The sequence below is a fragment of the Arachis hypogaea genome, chromosome 13, assembly GCF_003086295.3.
Source record: "Arachis hypogaea cultivar Tifrunner chromosome 13, arahy.Tifrunner.gnm2.J5K5, whole genome shotgun sequence".
In the NCBI taxonomy this organism is placed as follows: Eukaryota; Viridiplantae; Streptophyta; class Magnoliopsida; order Fabales; family Fabaceae; genus Arachis; species Arachis hypogaea.
Genome location: NC_092048.1, coordinates 130,384,584 through 130,397,870, shown reverse-complemented (window position 1 = coordinate 130,397,870; position 13,287 = coordinate 130,384,584). Strand labels below are relative to the sequence as shown.

The 13,287-nt window shown below is 34.1% G+C and overlaps 3 protein-coding genes across 5 annotated transcripts; 1 reads left to right on the top strand and 2 right to left on the bottom strand.

The window, feature by feature from the left end:
- Positions 1-436: 436 nt before the first annotated feature.
- LOC112733489 (protein LOL2) lies at positions 437-2,337 on the top strand. 2 transcript variants are annotated; one of them, XM_025782453.2, is made up of 4 exons: positions 437-729; positions 1,029-1,136; positions 1,489-1,598; positions 1,879-2,337. In XM_025782453.2, the coding sequence occupies exons 1-4, from the start codon at positions 579-581 to the stop codon at positions 1,945-1,947; spliced, it is 438 nt and encodes a 145-aa protein (XP_025638238.1). In that variant the 5' UTR covers positions 437-578; the 3' UTR covers positions 1,948-2,337. The 2 variants fall into 2 exon arrangements, with proteins under 2 accessions (XP_025638238.1, XP_025638239.1); XM_025782454.3 differs by lacking the exon at positions 1,029-1,136.
- Positions 2,194-4,623, bottom strand: LOC112733488 (uncharacterized). The gene is made up of 8 exons (XM_025782452.3): positions 4,294-4,623; positions 4,097-4,186; positions 3,770-3,829; positions 3,633-3,672; positions 3,421-3,514; positions 2,844-2,903; positions 2,649-2,740; positions 2,194-2,505 (listed from the first exon to the last, which is right to left on the bottom strand). The coding sequence occupies exons 1-8, from the start codon at positions 4,407-4,409 to the stop codon at positions 2,413-2,415; spliced, it is 645 nt and encodes a 214-aa protein (XP_025638237.1). The 5' UTR covers positions 4,410-4,623; the 3' UTR covers positions 2,194-2,412.
- Positions 4,624-6,475: 1,852 nt separating this feature from the next.
- LOC112733487 (E3 ubiquitin-protein ligase RMA1H1) lies at positions 6,476-8,094 on the bottom strand. Of its 2 annotated transcripts, none has more exons than XM_025782450.3 (2): positions 7,949-8,094; positions 6,476-7,645 (listed from the first exon to the last, which is right to left on the bottom strand). In XM_025782450.3, the coding sequence occupies exon 2, from the start codon at positions 7,566-7,568 to the stop codon at positions 6,849-6,851; it is 720 nt and encodes a 239-aa protein (XP_025638235.1). In that variant the 5' UTR covers positions 7,569-7,645; positions 7,949-8,094; the 3' UTR covers positions 6,476-6,848. The 2 variants fall into 2 exon arrangements, with proteins under 2 accessions (XP_025638235.1, XP_025638236.1); XM_025782451.3 differs by having other exon boundaries at positions 7,835-7,974.
- Between the last annotated feature and the right edge of the window lie 5,193 nt (positions 8,095-13,287).

Here is a 13,287-nt window from a genome sequence, read left to right as displayed (position 1 = left end):
AACAATTTTATTAACAAATAATTATTGAATTAAGTTTTATTTTGTAATTTTTCAAAACGTGTCATATGTCTATAAATTAATTAATATTGATTTGAATATTCTAGTACACTTTAAAGTTTAATTAAAATGTTTATAAGAAAATATTTGATAACATAAATAAAAATGATTAAAAGTTTAATTTAGATAGACGGATAGTATAAAAAAATTATATAATTATTCAATTAAATTTATATCTTTAGATAATTTTTAAATAATATATTTAAAAATTAAATATCTATATAAATTTTTTTACATTAATACATTATTATTGTATAAAATTAAATCCTATTAATAATAGCTATGTTGTTTAAAATTTGGAACAAAATAATTTCAAAAGTGCTTCATAAAGAGCAAAAATAACTATTATATATTTATATTTTATACATGTTAGTTATTTAACACATTTTTAAAATAAAACAATAAATAAATAAGTACCAAAAAGTTTATGGAGAAATACCCAACCGGAATTTGACTTCTTCAGAGTTCAGAGTCAGTAGCCATTAGCGGTGGGGCGGCATAGTTTAGGGTTTAGTATAGCGATGATGCAGCTTGATGAAATCAAGACACAGCGAGAAGTAGGAGAAGACGACGATGGCCCGCCACCGGGTTGGCAACCCATCCATACGCCACCGCCACAACCGCCTCCACAGTCACAGTCACGGTCACGGTCACCACCTCGATGTCCATCCAGTGAGTCACTATTTCTACATTCACTCATTCTTATTCTTCTTTATCATCTTTGCCCTCTGTTTCGAATTTGAATAATTAAAGGATACCCAGTTGGATTTATCCTAGAAATTTCTCGACTTTTTTAAATTAGTCATGAGTTTAAGCTATCAGCAGCTGCACGATTAAGATTTCATGAACAGGGGGTCTCCATTTTGTCCTTGATTGAAATCTTCAAACTTGCAATCCTATTTTATTATATGAGCATTAACCAAAAGTATTGAACCTGATGAGAACTCTCTGACTGGTGAGTGCGCCAACAGATTTGGGTCAAATAGTTTGTGGGTCTTGCCATCGCCTGCTTGCATATCAGCGAGGTGCCAAACATGTCCAATGTGTGAGCTGTCAGACAGTTAACATTGTATTAGAGGGTTAGTTCTATTTCTCTTTCCCTTTGTTTATCATGAACTTGCCTCTGCTTGATCAAGCATTCGTCTAAAGTTCACCCTTTTAATGCCTTTCTATAAACTATTATCTTGTTGGTCTAACTGCCCTATTATGCATTCTCTTTTGCTTCTGTAAACAATTTCATGTCTGTATCAAAGTTATATCTTTAATATTGAGAGAGGAGGGGGAAAATGGTTTTCTGATCTTCATACTAATGACCTATCACATTTGGATTTGATGGTGCTATATATCATGCTTCAACTTTTAGTCAGTTTAATTTCTCATACAGATATATACCTTACGGAACTATATTAATAGCTTATTCCTTCTTTACAGCTGATCAGGTTGGACAAGTTAAGTGTGGGGGCTGTGCAGTATTGCTAATGTACCCATATGGTGCTCCACAAGTTAGGTGTTCCTCATGTCGATTTGTGACAGAAATTGGGGTATGCTACCTGCTTTCATTCACTATTTGGTTTCATTCTGTGAATTTCACTAATGCGACCTGCCAACCTTGTGGTTCTGTATAAATTTAGTGGCATTCATCCACACTGAGTAGAACTAACTAATTTATTCAGCTCACATAGGATTGACAGTGTTTTAGTTTCTTGTAAAAATTTCTATCAGGATTGGATCCTAGGTCTCCCTACAGTGCCTTTATGTTTTATTGCCTGAATAACCCAGGTATTCAATTAAACAACAATTTTGGTCATGATTTTTGTTCAGGCACACAACAAGCGACCTCCATGGTCTGAACAACAAAGGAAACCAACCCTACCTAAAACTGCTTGTTAGTGATCAGTTTGTTTGCTTATTATATGGATGATCCTTATGTTGTCACACTTATTGATGAGAGGATTTGGATAGTTCTACTACTCAGACTGAAAGGCCTACAGAAAACAGATGGCTTTTACAAGAGCTATACGGTTTAAAGTCTTCAAGAGGATGTTAGAGCTGGCAACCGTGTATGAGAACAGCAGCAGCAGCAAGTGGAGTAAGGCATCAAAATCAGAGCAAATTATGTATAGGGAAAATTATATGTCTTAACCACATATTGCACTGAATAAGCACAGTTTATGACTTATCATACACACATTGTATGGAATTTGTCTTCTAAACATTATATATCCGTCAGTTGACTGTAATAAAAGATTAAAATGAAATATATTTGCTCTGTTGTTTTTACTACTGATTACTATTTCCAATAGAATGAATAGAATTACAAAGACTGGTTGGGGATGAATTGTGGGGTCTTGTATTTCACTCCTCGTCATCAGGAGGGAAATCATCATCCGAGGTACTTTCCAAGAATGAGCCTAGAGTTTTCCTTAAAATGCTGAAAGTTTTATCGTCCTGTGTGAGAAAAGGAATTAATAACAACAAATAATAAATAAGAGATGCTCGAGTATAAGTGAGCATATACACGTGTAATTTGTGAGTTGCGAAAAGCATAGGAAAAATGCTGCTGAAAACATAGATCGGTCTGCTCAGTATACCTGTTTCTTCTTTTTCAGCGACTCTTCCAGCTGGGCAATTTTATCACTGCATGCCTTTTCTTGTTCAGATATAATACTCTTTTCCTTCTTCCCTAAAATACTAGCAGTGTTAAGAAGGGAAGATTGTAAACAAGTAAATAAAGTAGTGAATTTCAGTTGCCGTTTTTCTGTTTTTCGTGAAGGCGGATAGCTTACTTAGTTGTTCATATCTTAGGAATAGCTTCGCCTTTTCCTCTTCAAATTTGGAGATAATATCTGCCACATGACATTAGCAACTTCCAATTAGTATATAACGAGAAATGTGTTTAAGATTTTATCCAAGAAATTTTAACTCTATTTATAAATCACTCAGTCTTAAGATCCCAGCAACTCGTGATCTTTTTACAGAAAACATTTTCTGCTACAAACCGCAGCAAGCTAGAGCCTGTAGTTGACACTTAAACAATCAACGACTCCACAAAAGACCAATTTAATCCGAGTTTTTGGTGAAGAGACTGACAATGTGTGTAATATAATACCTCTCTTTCAATTTTCTAAAAAGTTTAGTGTAGACTAGAATCTTAACAGGATCAATTATACAGAAATGCCATAATATAAAAATTGCAAAAGCATATATATCGAACTGCATTTCATAGAATTATCCATTTACAATACCATTTCATATAATTTGTCAATATACCATAAGGTTATTACTGCAAGAAAATAAACTTATATTAAATGATGTTGAATCATCTATTAGTCTACCGTGATAACGTTAGGGGTCAGAAAATACCTTTCAAGGCCTGTAAAGAAGCAGCTTTGTCCTTGGAAAATTTTTCATGAAGTGCTTGAAACTTGGATGTTTCATTCTTCAAAGCACTCTCACACTGCAATAATGCTCACAATCACAAACACAAATTAAGGTAAGTTCTGGGCAACATGTAAGATACCCTTACCACCCATGACTCTAAATCTCTAATCAACCCTTGTGTACTGTCTACAAACCTCTTTAGAGCTCTTTGAAAGTGCTTTAGCAAAAGTTAGCCTGAAATTGGAAAATCGTCAGTACAGTGAAACAGAAACAAAGAATGTGGCCTAAACAGAGGGCCAGCGTGCATGTACCATTCTAAATTTGGATTTACCTGTCCTTCTCTAATTTGGACCTCAATTCCTCAATCATAGCCTTTATCTCAGGAGCCACACTATCAAAGAAAAAGAAAACAACACCACTCGGAAACCTTACATTGCAGTTCAGTCATATTTCTAGAAATCATATAATTGAATATCACACAAGCCGCAAGTAATCGAAAAAACGAGATCTAAGACCAATACCAAAGTTAGAATATAGATCGCTCGGAACTTCTTACACGTATGAAACTCAATCATTCTAGTTACAGTCTTCAACAAAAAAACCTTGTTAAAACTTAAGTTTCAGCTGAGACCGAGTCAGAAATACAAAAACACAATACCTCGAAATAGTTTCTTCGTTCTTCTTCTGGCCATCCTTCTGAGCCTTGTCTCTAATAAGGTGCAGCGCCGACACGATTCCTTTGATATCACTGCAATAAAAGGAATTCAGCCGTAGATTTTCAATTATACAGAATTCTTATCACGATTTCACCATAATAAAGCAAATAAACGGTAATGAGATGCATGGAAGACGAACTCAGAGAGATCGAAATCGAAATCGAGATTGTCTGTGGTTGATCGGTTCTTCTTGTCGGATTTGCTGCAGTCGGGTTCGGATACTCGCTTCCTGGAGCTGGATTTGGTTGCAGACATAGCGAATTGGTTGGAAGCTCTGTGAAGAGAACACAGGAGACGCTTATCGAGGGAAGTTGAGTTTCAAGCTTTCAAAGCTACCTGCGTCTGCGCGCGCTCAGACGGTTATATTCCCGAATTTCAAAATTTCCACATACACCCACCTCACTCTTCCCGTTTTTAAGAGTTTGCATGTCCATTTGCAAAATAAACCTTTTTTTGTTAGAAAATAAACCAATTTAAAATTATTCAGTCAGAATATGTTTTTAGAGAAAGTCTAGGGCCAATAGATTTTGTAATTTTTAGCCATCAATTAACCATCAATAATGTTTTTAATGGTGTGAAATTGCATCTAATGGTAGAAAATTATTCAATTTTCTTTTGATAGTTAAGTGCTGGCACTCCTCATGTTTTTATATAATTATTTATTTCAATTTAAAAACATATTAATAAGTAGTACCACATTATACACAAATATTTTTACATACTTCATATCAGTCTTTACGTAATTAACTTTGACCTAAAAATAATTATTACATATGAATTTAGTTAAATTATGTGAAACTTTCAGTATACGGAAACTGATGTATCACACTCAAATATAATGATAAATAAAAATATAAATTAAATTAACCTTTCTTTTTTATAACTCCACTATTTTTTTTAAATATGCACAAAATTTACAATCTTTACACGATGTGTTAGGCCTTTACAACTATAAATAGAATTAATATTCAATTTTTTTTTGTTATTATTAAAAGAGTTTAATTTTGATATACTGACAATGTAAAATACAGAGACAGGAGTTAAAGTAATTCTTAGGAGGGGGTTAGTATAAAAATATAACTCTAAAAAAAAAATAAAACTAAAGAGGTTTGATATAAAAATTAGTGACCTTTATATATTAAAATTTTTAATTTGGGGACATTGCCCCCTTTTTCAACACTAGCTCTGTTGTTCTCGTAAGCGTTTTACATGTCGTACAATTATATTCGTTCTTTTGGATAACCATTCACGTGATTAATGTAAAAAGTAATTATTTTTACTGGTATATCATTACATAATTTGATGCACGCATTAACAGTATATCAAAATTAAATTCTTATTAAAATAATCTAAATGAATATGCTATTGCTATGTTGCTTATTTCTATTATTTTGTCATATAATCATATATGACAAAGTATTCATATTAATAATTTAATATTAATTTTTTTTAATGAAGAATGATGTTGGGTGAAAAATAAAATTATATTTAATTTTTAACTTCATTCTTCAGTGTAGTATTACCCTTAATATTATCTCTAATGTTTTTCCTTCTACTTGTATCACAAATATTTTTAAAATGATTCGATGTTATCCCATCTTTAATTTCATAAAAATTACTAATGAATACGGTGACATATATAGTAAACATTGCATGTGCCATACCCATACTCTTAGTATACTATTGTGAATAAATTTAAAAATAATTAAATAAAAACTAAAGGTTAAAAATAATAAAATTGAAAACAAAATCTAAATTAAAGGAAAATTAACTTATAAAATATTTAGATATTATGGTATTCTCCCCCATTCCACATCATCATCAAGTTTTTATATCTATATAAAACTACATTTTCTATTTTTCTCTACTAAATTGCATAAAAAAAGAATTTGGAAAGATATATATCTCCGTTATTATTTTTGGTTGAATTAAAAATGAGAATAACATTAAGTTACTCTTAAAACTTTTGGGGCACAAATAAAACCAAAAATAATATTCGCCACAAACATTTGGGACAAAAATGATTCTTTACCTTGGAGTTATATATTATTAGAATTATGCCAAGACAATTAATTTTTCGTGTTGGCTCAATGATCCTTACTCATCAAGGAGCTTAAACTTTTTTAATTCCAAATGGTCCCTTAAGCCTTGAGAGAGTTTGAATGAGATACAATATTATGAATTTATGATGATTGTATTAGGGTGAATACAACAGCTCATTTCTTGAACACAATGTTATCCCCTGTAGAATTATCAAACACTAATAGTTGCATACTTTTATTAGTGGTGTTGTCTTCTTTTATCCCGATAAACTCCAATGATGACTAAAACAATAAATAGTTTATGCATTTAAGTATAGAACACACAATATAATATGATAGTAAAATAAGTTAAATGCTTGGAATAACCCACTGAAGTACTCTCATGATCTATCAACTAATCCTTCCAACATGAAAGACACTTTTGCCCCCGAAGAATAAAATGTCTTTCTGCAAAATGATGTAAAATCTCAGAGAGGGAATCTTTTTTCTGCAAATTGAGCTCTGATATTTCGCAATGAATTGTTGGAGAACACAAGATCATGAGCCAATATAAAGGAAGCTAATCTACCTGGTTCTTAAGCTTACACCAATACCACTTTACAAATTATACAACTAAGGGAAAAAAAAGACAACACAAGTTTCAATTGCTACCTCAAAAGACAATAAGACATAGAATAAAGCAACATAGCAGGAAAATGGAGATTCTGTTCAATGACTTATCTGCCTGCATCTCTTGCCTTCTCAACCTAGGGCTAATACTTCCCATCGTGTGATAAGAATTTGGGTATCCATACAAACTTTCTGAGTTGCCAAACACTCTGGTGTAGAACATCTCCCCAAACATTCCAACCATAGGGTGGGGGAGGAATGCCGGCGTTACAGAAGCACCAAGATTCAGCATTTGCGATGCGTTGTCCTCGTCTTGCGCAACGCTAAAGTGTTGACCCTGGTAAGGATTCCGATAAGGAAGCCGCTGCTGGCCGTTTTGAGACATGGACAGCAAAGACAGGGGACCAGAAGCAGGTGGCCTCGGCGGGACACAAATGTCCCTGCATGAGGCCGCCTTCTCTTCACGGTTGCTGTGGCCACGGCCGTAGAGGGGAACCATCGTGGCATGGGATATTTCAGCTTTGCAGACAGGGCATAGCGGCTGCTGGTTGTAGGCAAGGGAAGCGCTCTGGACATGGAGCCATTTGTAGATGCAGGGCCAGCAGTAGAGATGGCCACAAAGCGTGACAACTGGCTCGTTTGCAAAGTCTAAGCATATGTTGCAATCGAAACAACCATTGGAATTGTTATAATTTTCTGTGTCTATAAGGGAATTTGGCAGAGTTTTACATCCCCGGGAATAGTAGTTATGATCAAAGGCCATCAAGGCATCAACTATATAAGGTGTCCCCAAATTGATTACAAAACCCTTGGAATTTTTTTATCAATGCTTCTTTACCCCTGCAAATGTAACAAGAACCCTAAATTTAAATTCATAGATCCAAAATCAAACAATAAATGAATACAATCTATCAGATCCATCAAATCTAACCCAATTAAATGAATACAATATAATTCAACCAAGAAAGGACTCTAATAGGCGACAATGAATGAGAAAACAATAAAGTATATTAGAGATTAGAGACATACAAGTCGAAGTTACTAACAAAATAGCGTGAACGAGGCCAGGCCACATCAAAATAATGAAAGTGAAGCATGAACTAAATAAGAAATGAGGAATAGAGAATCGAAAGAGGTAGTTACCGTGAGAGGAGAGAAGGTTCTAGGAGCGATAGGGGGCAGCGGACGGAGGTTACGAAGAAAAAACAAATGGCAACGGAATGAGAGAGAAAGTGGTTGTGTGTGTGAGGGAAGACGAGAATTGTGAGAGGTGGCGTTTGGAAAAAGGGAAAATAGTGGAGCGAGGCTTTCGGTAATGGTCGCTGTCACACAGCCATAGCTTTACCCTTGAAGGGTGCAAATACAATTGTGCAAACTAACTCTCAATTTTACACCCGACTTTAAAACAATTTGTTTGTTTTTTATTTTATAGTTACAATATTCTATCCATCCATACTTATAAAACAGATTTTTTTGGTTCTTGGATGCGCTTGGAAAATAATTTTACGGAATATTTATAATTTTTAATGACAAAATAATATGACTAGTGTTGTGATAAGAACAAATGTGTGGATATCCATTTATGATTTGGGCGGTTAATTGAAGGAATCATCTTTCCAAAGATGAATTCATATTAATTGAGAGTTGAAAATGAAGTCTCCTTATGTGTATAAATAGGAGATTAAGCCTCGTTAATACTACAACATCAATAACAATTTTCTCTCTCTCATTATATTTCTTTATTTTATTTGTTACCTATTCCTTATTTATTTATTTAGTTATTTCACAACACGTTATCAGCACGAAACTCTAATCAAATCAGCACGAAACTCTAACCAAATTTTAGGAAGAATCCAGGTAATAATTTTTCATTATGTCGAAGCTTTCTCGTCTTGAATTTAATGCTCTTGATATATTTGGAAATAATTATTTATCATGGATACTAGATGCTAAAATCTATCTTGATTCAATGGATCTTTGAGATACCATTAAGACTGAAAATAATACATCCCAGAAGGATAAAACCAAAGCCATGATTTTCCTTCGTCGTCATCTTGACATATGATTGAAAAATAAATATACCACATTAAAAGATCCAGTAGATTTGTGGAAAGACCTTGAAGAAAGGTACAATCATGTGATACTTCCTCAATCCCGATATGTTAGAGAAAACTTTTTCAATTTTCCATGCATCGAATGTGCTCCTGCAGCATCTGTATCGAGAAAAAGAGTTTGAAAAAAATTTCTAAGCTAATTTCTTGCCTTCTTGTTGCTGAGCGCAACAATAAGTTACTCTTAAAAAATCATGAAGCGCGCCCAGTTGGCGCCGTCCCATTTCTTGAAGCAAATGCGGCAAATCATAACCCCAGAAGAGGTAAATGGCAAGATTTTAGTAATAAGAAAAATTATGGAAGAAAGAAGAATTATATTCACGAGAAAGGATCTTATCAGATGTGGGATAAAGAAAGAAACAATGGGCAAAGTAAATCAATTGAGGATAAATGCTTCCGTTGTGGTGGAAAGGGCCATTGGTCATGTACATGTCGTATCCCAAGGCACCTAGTTGATTTTTATCAAGTATCCTTGAAAAATGATAACAAAGGAAAGGAAACAAATTTTGTTTCAAATTATGAAAATTCCACCACTCATTATGATGTATCTAATTTCTTTGAGGATCTTGAAGGAAATATTGGCTATTTGATCAATGATAGAATAGTTTAATATGTGTGTTTGTTAAGTATTCATGTGAATAATTTTACTGTGCATGTACTGTTACTCATTTTATTATTATTATTATTATTATTATTATTATTATTATTATTATTATTATTATTTGTCTTTGAAAAAAAAATGGCAAGGATATATTGTGAAGATATTTGCCTTGCGGATAGTGCAAGTTAGCACACTATTCTTAAAAGTAATATATATTTTACCTATCTTGTGCCAAAAGTGGAATATGTTAATAATATTATTGGCTCGGGCAATGTGATAGAAGGCTCTGGAAGAGCTATAATTTTGTTTCCTGGAGAAACAAAATTTATAATAAATAATGCACTATTATCTACCAAGTCTCTGAGGAACTTGTTGAGTTTCAAATATATTCGTCGAAATGGATATCATATTGAAACAATGAATGAGGAAAATCATGAGTATTTATGTATCACAACTCATGATTTAAATAAAAAGGTTATATTAGAAAAGTTATCCTCACTTTCATCTGATTTGTATTATACCAAGATTAGTGCAATTGAATCACATGCCATTGTAAACCAAAAGTTTACTAGCCCAAATGAATTCATAACTTGGTACGACCGATTGGGTCATCCGAGAACAACCATGATACGGAGAATTATTGAAAACTCTCATGAACATTCACTAAAGAACCAGAAGATTCTTAAATCTAGTGAATTTTGTTGTGCTGCATGTTCTCAGGGAAAGTTAATTTTAAGGTCATCACCAGTAAAGATTGGATTTGAGTCCCCTGAATTCCTAGAAAGGATTCAAGGCGATATATGTGGACCTATTCATCCACCATGTGGATCTTTTAGATATTTTATGGTCCTGATAGATGCATCTTCGAGATGGTCACATGTGTGCTTATTGTCTTCTCGCAACCTGGCGTTTGTGAGATTACTGGCTCAAATTATTCGATTAAAAGCACAATTTCCAGAAAATCCAATCAAAGAAATTCGTCTTGATAATGCTGGTGAATTTACTTCCCAAGCTTTTGATGCTTACTGTATGGCTAATGGAATAAGTGTTGAACATACAGTAGCTCATGTTCATACACAAAATAGGTTAGCAGAATCACTTATTAAGCGCCTCCAATTAATTGCTAGACCCTTACTTATGAGAACAAATCTCCCAACCTCGGTTTGGGAGAATGTTATTTTACATGCCGCAGCACTTATTCGTTTGAGGCCAACGAGTTACCATCAATTCGTTCCTATGCAATTAGCTTTTGGCCAGCAGCCAAATGTTTCCCATTTAAGAATATTCGGGTGTGCGATATATGTTCCCATTGCACCACCTTCTCGCACCAAAATGGGACCCCAAAGAAAATTCAGAATATATGTTGGATATGATTCTCCCTCTATAGTGAGGTATCTTGAGATACAAATTGGGGATGTATTTAAAGCCCGATTTGTGGATTGCCATTTTGATGAATCAAAATTTCCAACATTAGGGGAAGAGAATAAGCTTCCTGAAAAGGAACTTAATTGGAAAGTATCATATTTGATGCATTTAGATCCTCGATCAAGGCAATGTGAACTAGAAGTTCAAAAGATTATACATTTGTAAAGAATAGCAAATGAATTGCCTGTTGCATTTTTCGATACAAAGAGGATAACCAAATCTTATATACCAACGAAAAATACCCCAATTCGAATTGATGTCCCAGTAGGACAAGTAGCCACTGAAGCAAATTCACGCCAGAAGCGTGGCAGGCCTGTCGGTTCCAAAGACAAAAATCCTCGGAAAAGAAAAGAGGTAATACGATTCCTATTGAAAAAGACATAGTAGAGACACCTGCAGTTGTCCAAAATTCTGATATAGTTTTAACACCAGAAGACGTTCAGGTACCTGAAAATTGTGAAAATTACGAGATCTCAATAAATTATGTCTTTACAGGAGATAAATGGGACCAAAATAAGACAATTGTCAATGAAATATTTGCATATAATGTGGCATTAAATATCATGCATGAAAGTAAGGATCTTGAGTCAAGATCAGTCGAAGAATGTCGACAAAGGAATGATTAGCCAAAATGGAAAGAAGCCATGAAGGCTGAGTTAGACTCACTTGCAAAACGTGCAGTCTTTGAACTTGTAGTCCTTACACCAGAAGATGTAAAACCTGTTGGATACCGATGGGTATTTGTGAAAAATGAAGTTGTGCGCTACAAAGCCCGACTTGTGGCACAAGATTTCTCACAAAGGCCAGTATAGATTATGAAGAAACGTATTCCCATGTAGTGGATGCGATAACATTGCGTTATTTGGTCAGTTTATCCGCATATCATAAAGTACATATGCATTTAATGGATGTTGTAACAGCCTATTTATACGGCTCATTAGATCGGGATATCTATATGAAAGTTCCTGAAGGACTAAAGATATCTAAACCATCCAATGAATATTCACAGGGGTTATACTCAGTCAAATTGCAAAGATCTTTATATGGTTTAAAGCAATCTGGACGAATGTGGTATAATTGTCTTACTGAGTATCTGATCAAAAATGGATTTAAGAATGATGATATCTGCCCGTATATTTTCATAAAAAAATTTACATCTGGATTCATTATAATTGTTGTGTACGTTGATGATTTAAATATCATTGGGACTCCTGAAGAGATTCCAACAATTATAAAAACTCAGAAAGAAGAATTTGAGATGAAAGATCTTGGAAGGACTAAATTTTGTCCTCGGCCTGCAGATCGAGCATATAAAAAATGAGATCTTTATTCATCAAACAACATACACAGAAAAGATCTTGAAAATATTTTATATGGATAAGTCACATTCATTGAGTACCCCAATGATCGTAAGATCTTTGGATGTGGAAAATGATCAATTCCGTCCTAAAGAAGAAAATGAAGATATCCTTGGTCCTGAAGTACCATGTCTTAGTGCCATTTGAGCGCTAATGTATCTTGCCAATAATACACGACCTGATATATCATTTGCTGTGAATTTACTAGCAAGATATAGTTCCTCTTCAACTAGAAGACATTGGACTGGAATCAAACAAATCTTTCGATATTTTCATGGAACAGTTAATATGGGATTGTTTTATCCCTATGGATCCAAGTCACAACTAGTTGGCTATGTAGATGCTAGATACTTGTTTGATCCATATAAAGGAAGATCTCAAACAGAATACTTGTTCAAATATGGTGGTACAACTATATCATGGAGGTTTACCAAACAGACGATAGTAGCAACCTCCTCTAATTATGCTGAAATACTAGCGATACATGAAGCAAGTCGCGAGTATTTTTGGATCAGGAGTTTGATCCAATATATTCTGTCATCATGTGAACTAATTGATCATAAGATAGCTCCAACTGTCCTATTTGAAGATAATACAGCATGTATTGCTCAACTTAAAGGCGGATACATTAAAGGTGATAGAACAAAGCATATTTCTCCCAAATTCTTCTTCACTCATGATCTTCAAAATCAAGGGATAATTGATGTCCAACAGATCCGCTCAAGTGACAATCTGTCAGATTTATTCACAAAGTCACTCCCAAAATCCTCTTTTGAAAGATTGGTACATGAGATTGGGATGCGCTGATTTCGAGACATTAAATGATGTCGACAAGAGGGAGAGACTGTACTCTTTTTTCCTTGGTCAAGTTTTTTCCCATTAGGTTTTCCTGACAAGGTTTTTAATGAGGCAGTCCTCATCACAAAGGATTTTGTGCTCTTTTTCCTTCACTAAGATTTTTTCCCACTAGATTTTTCCTTAGTAAGG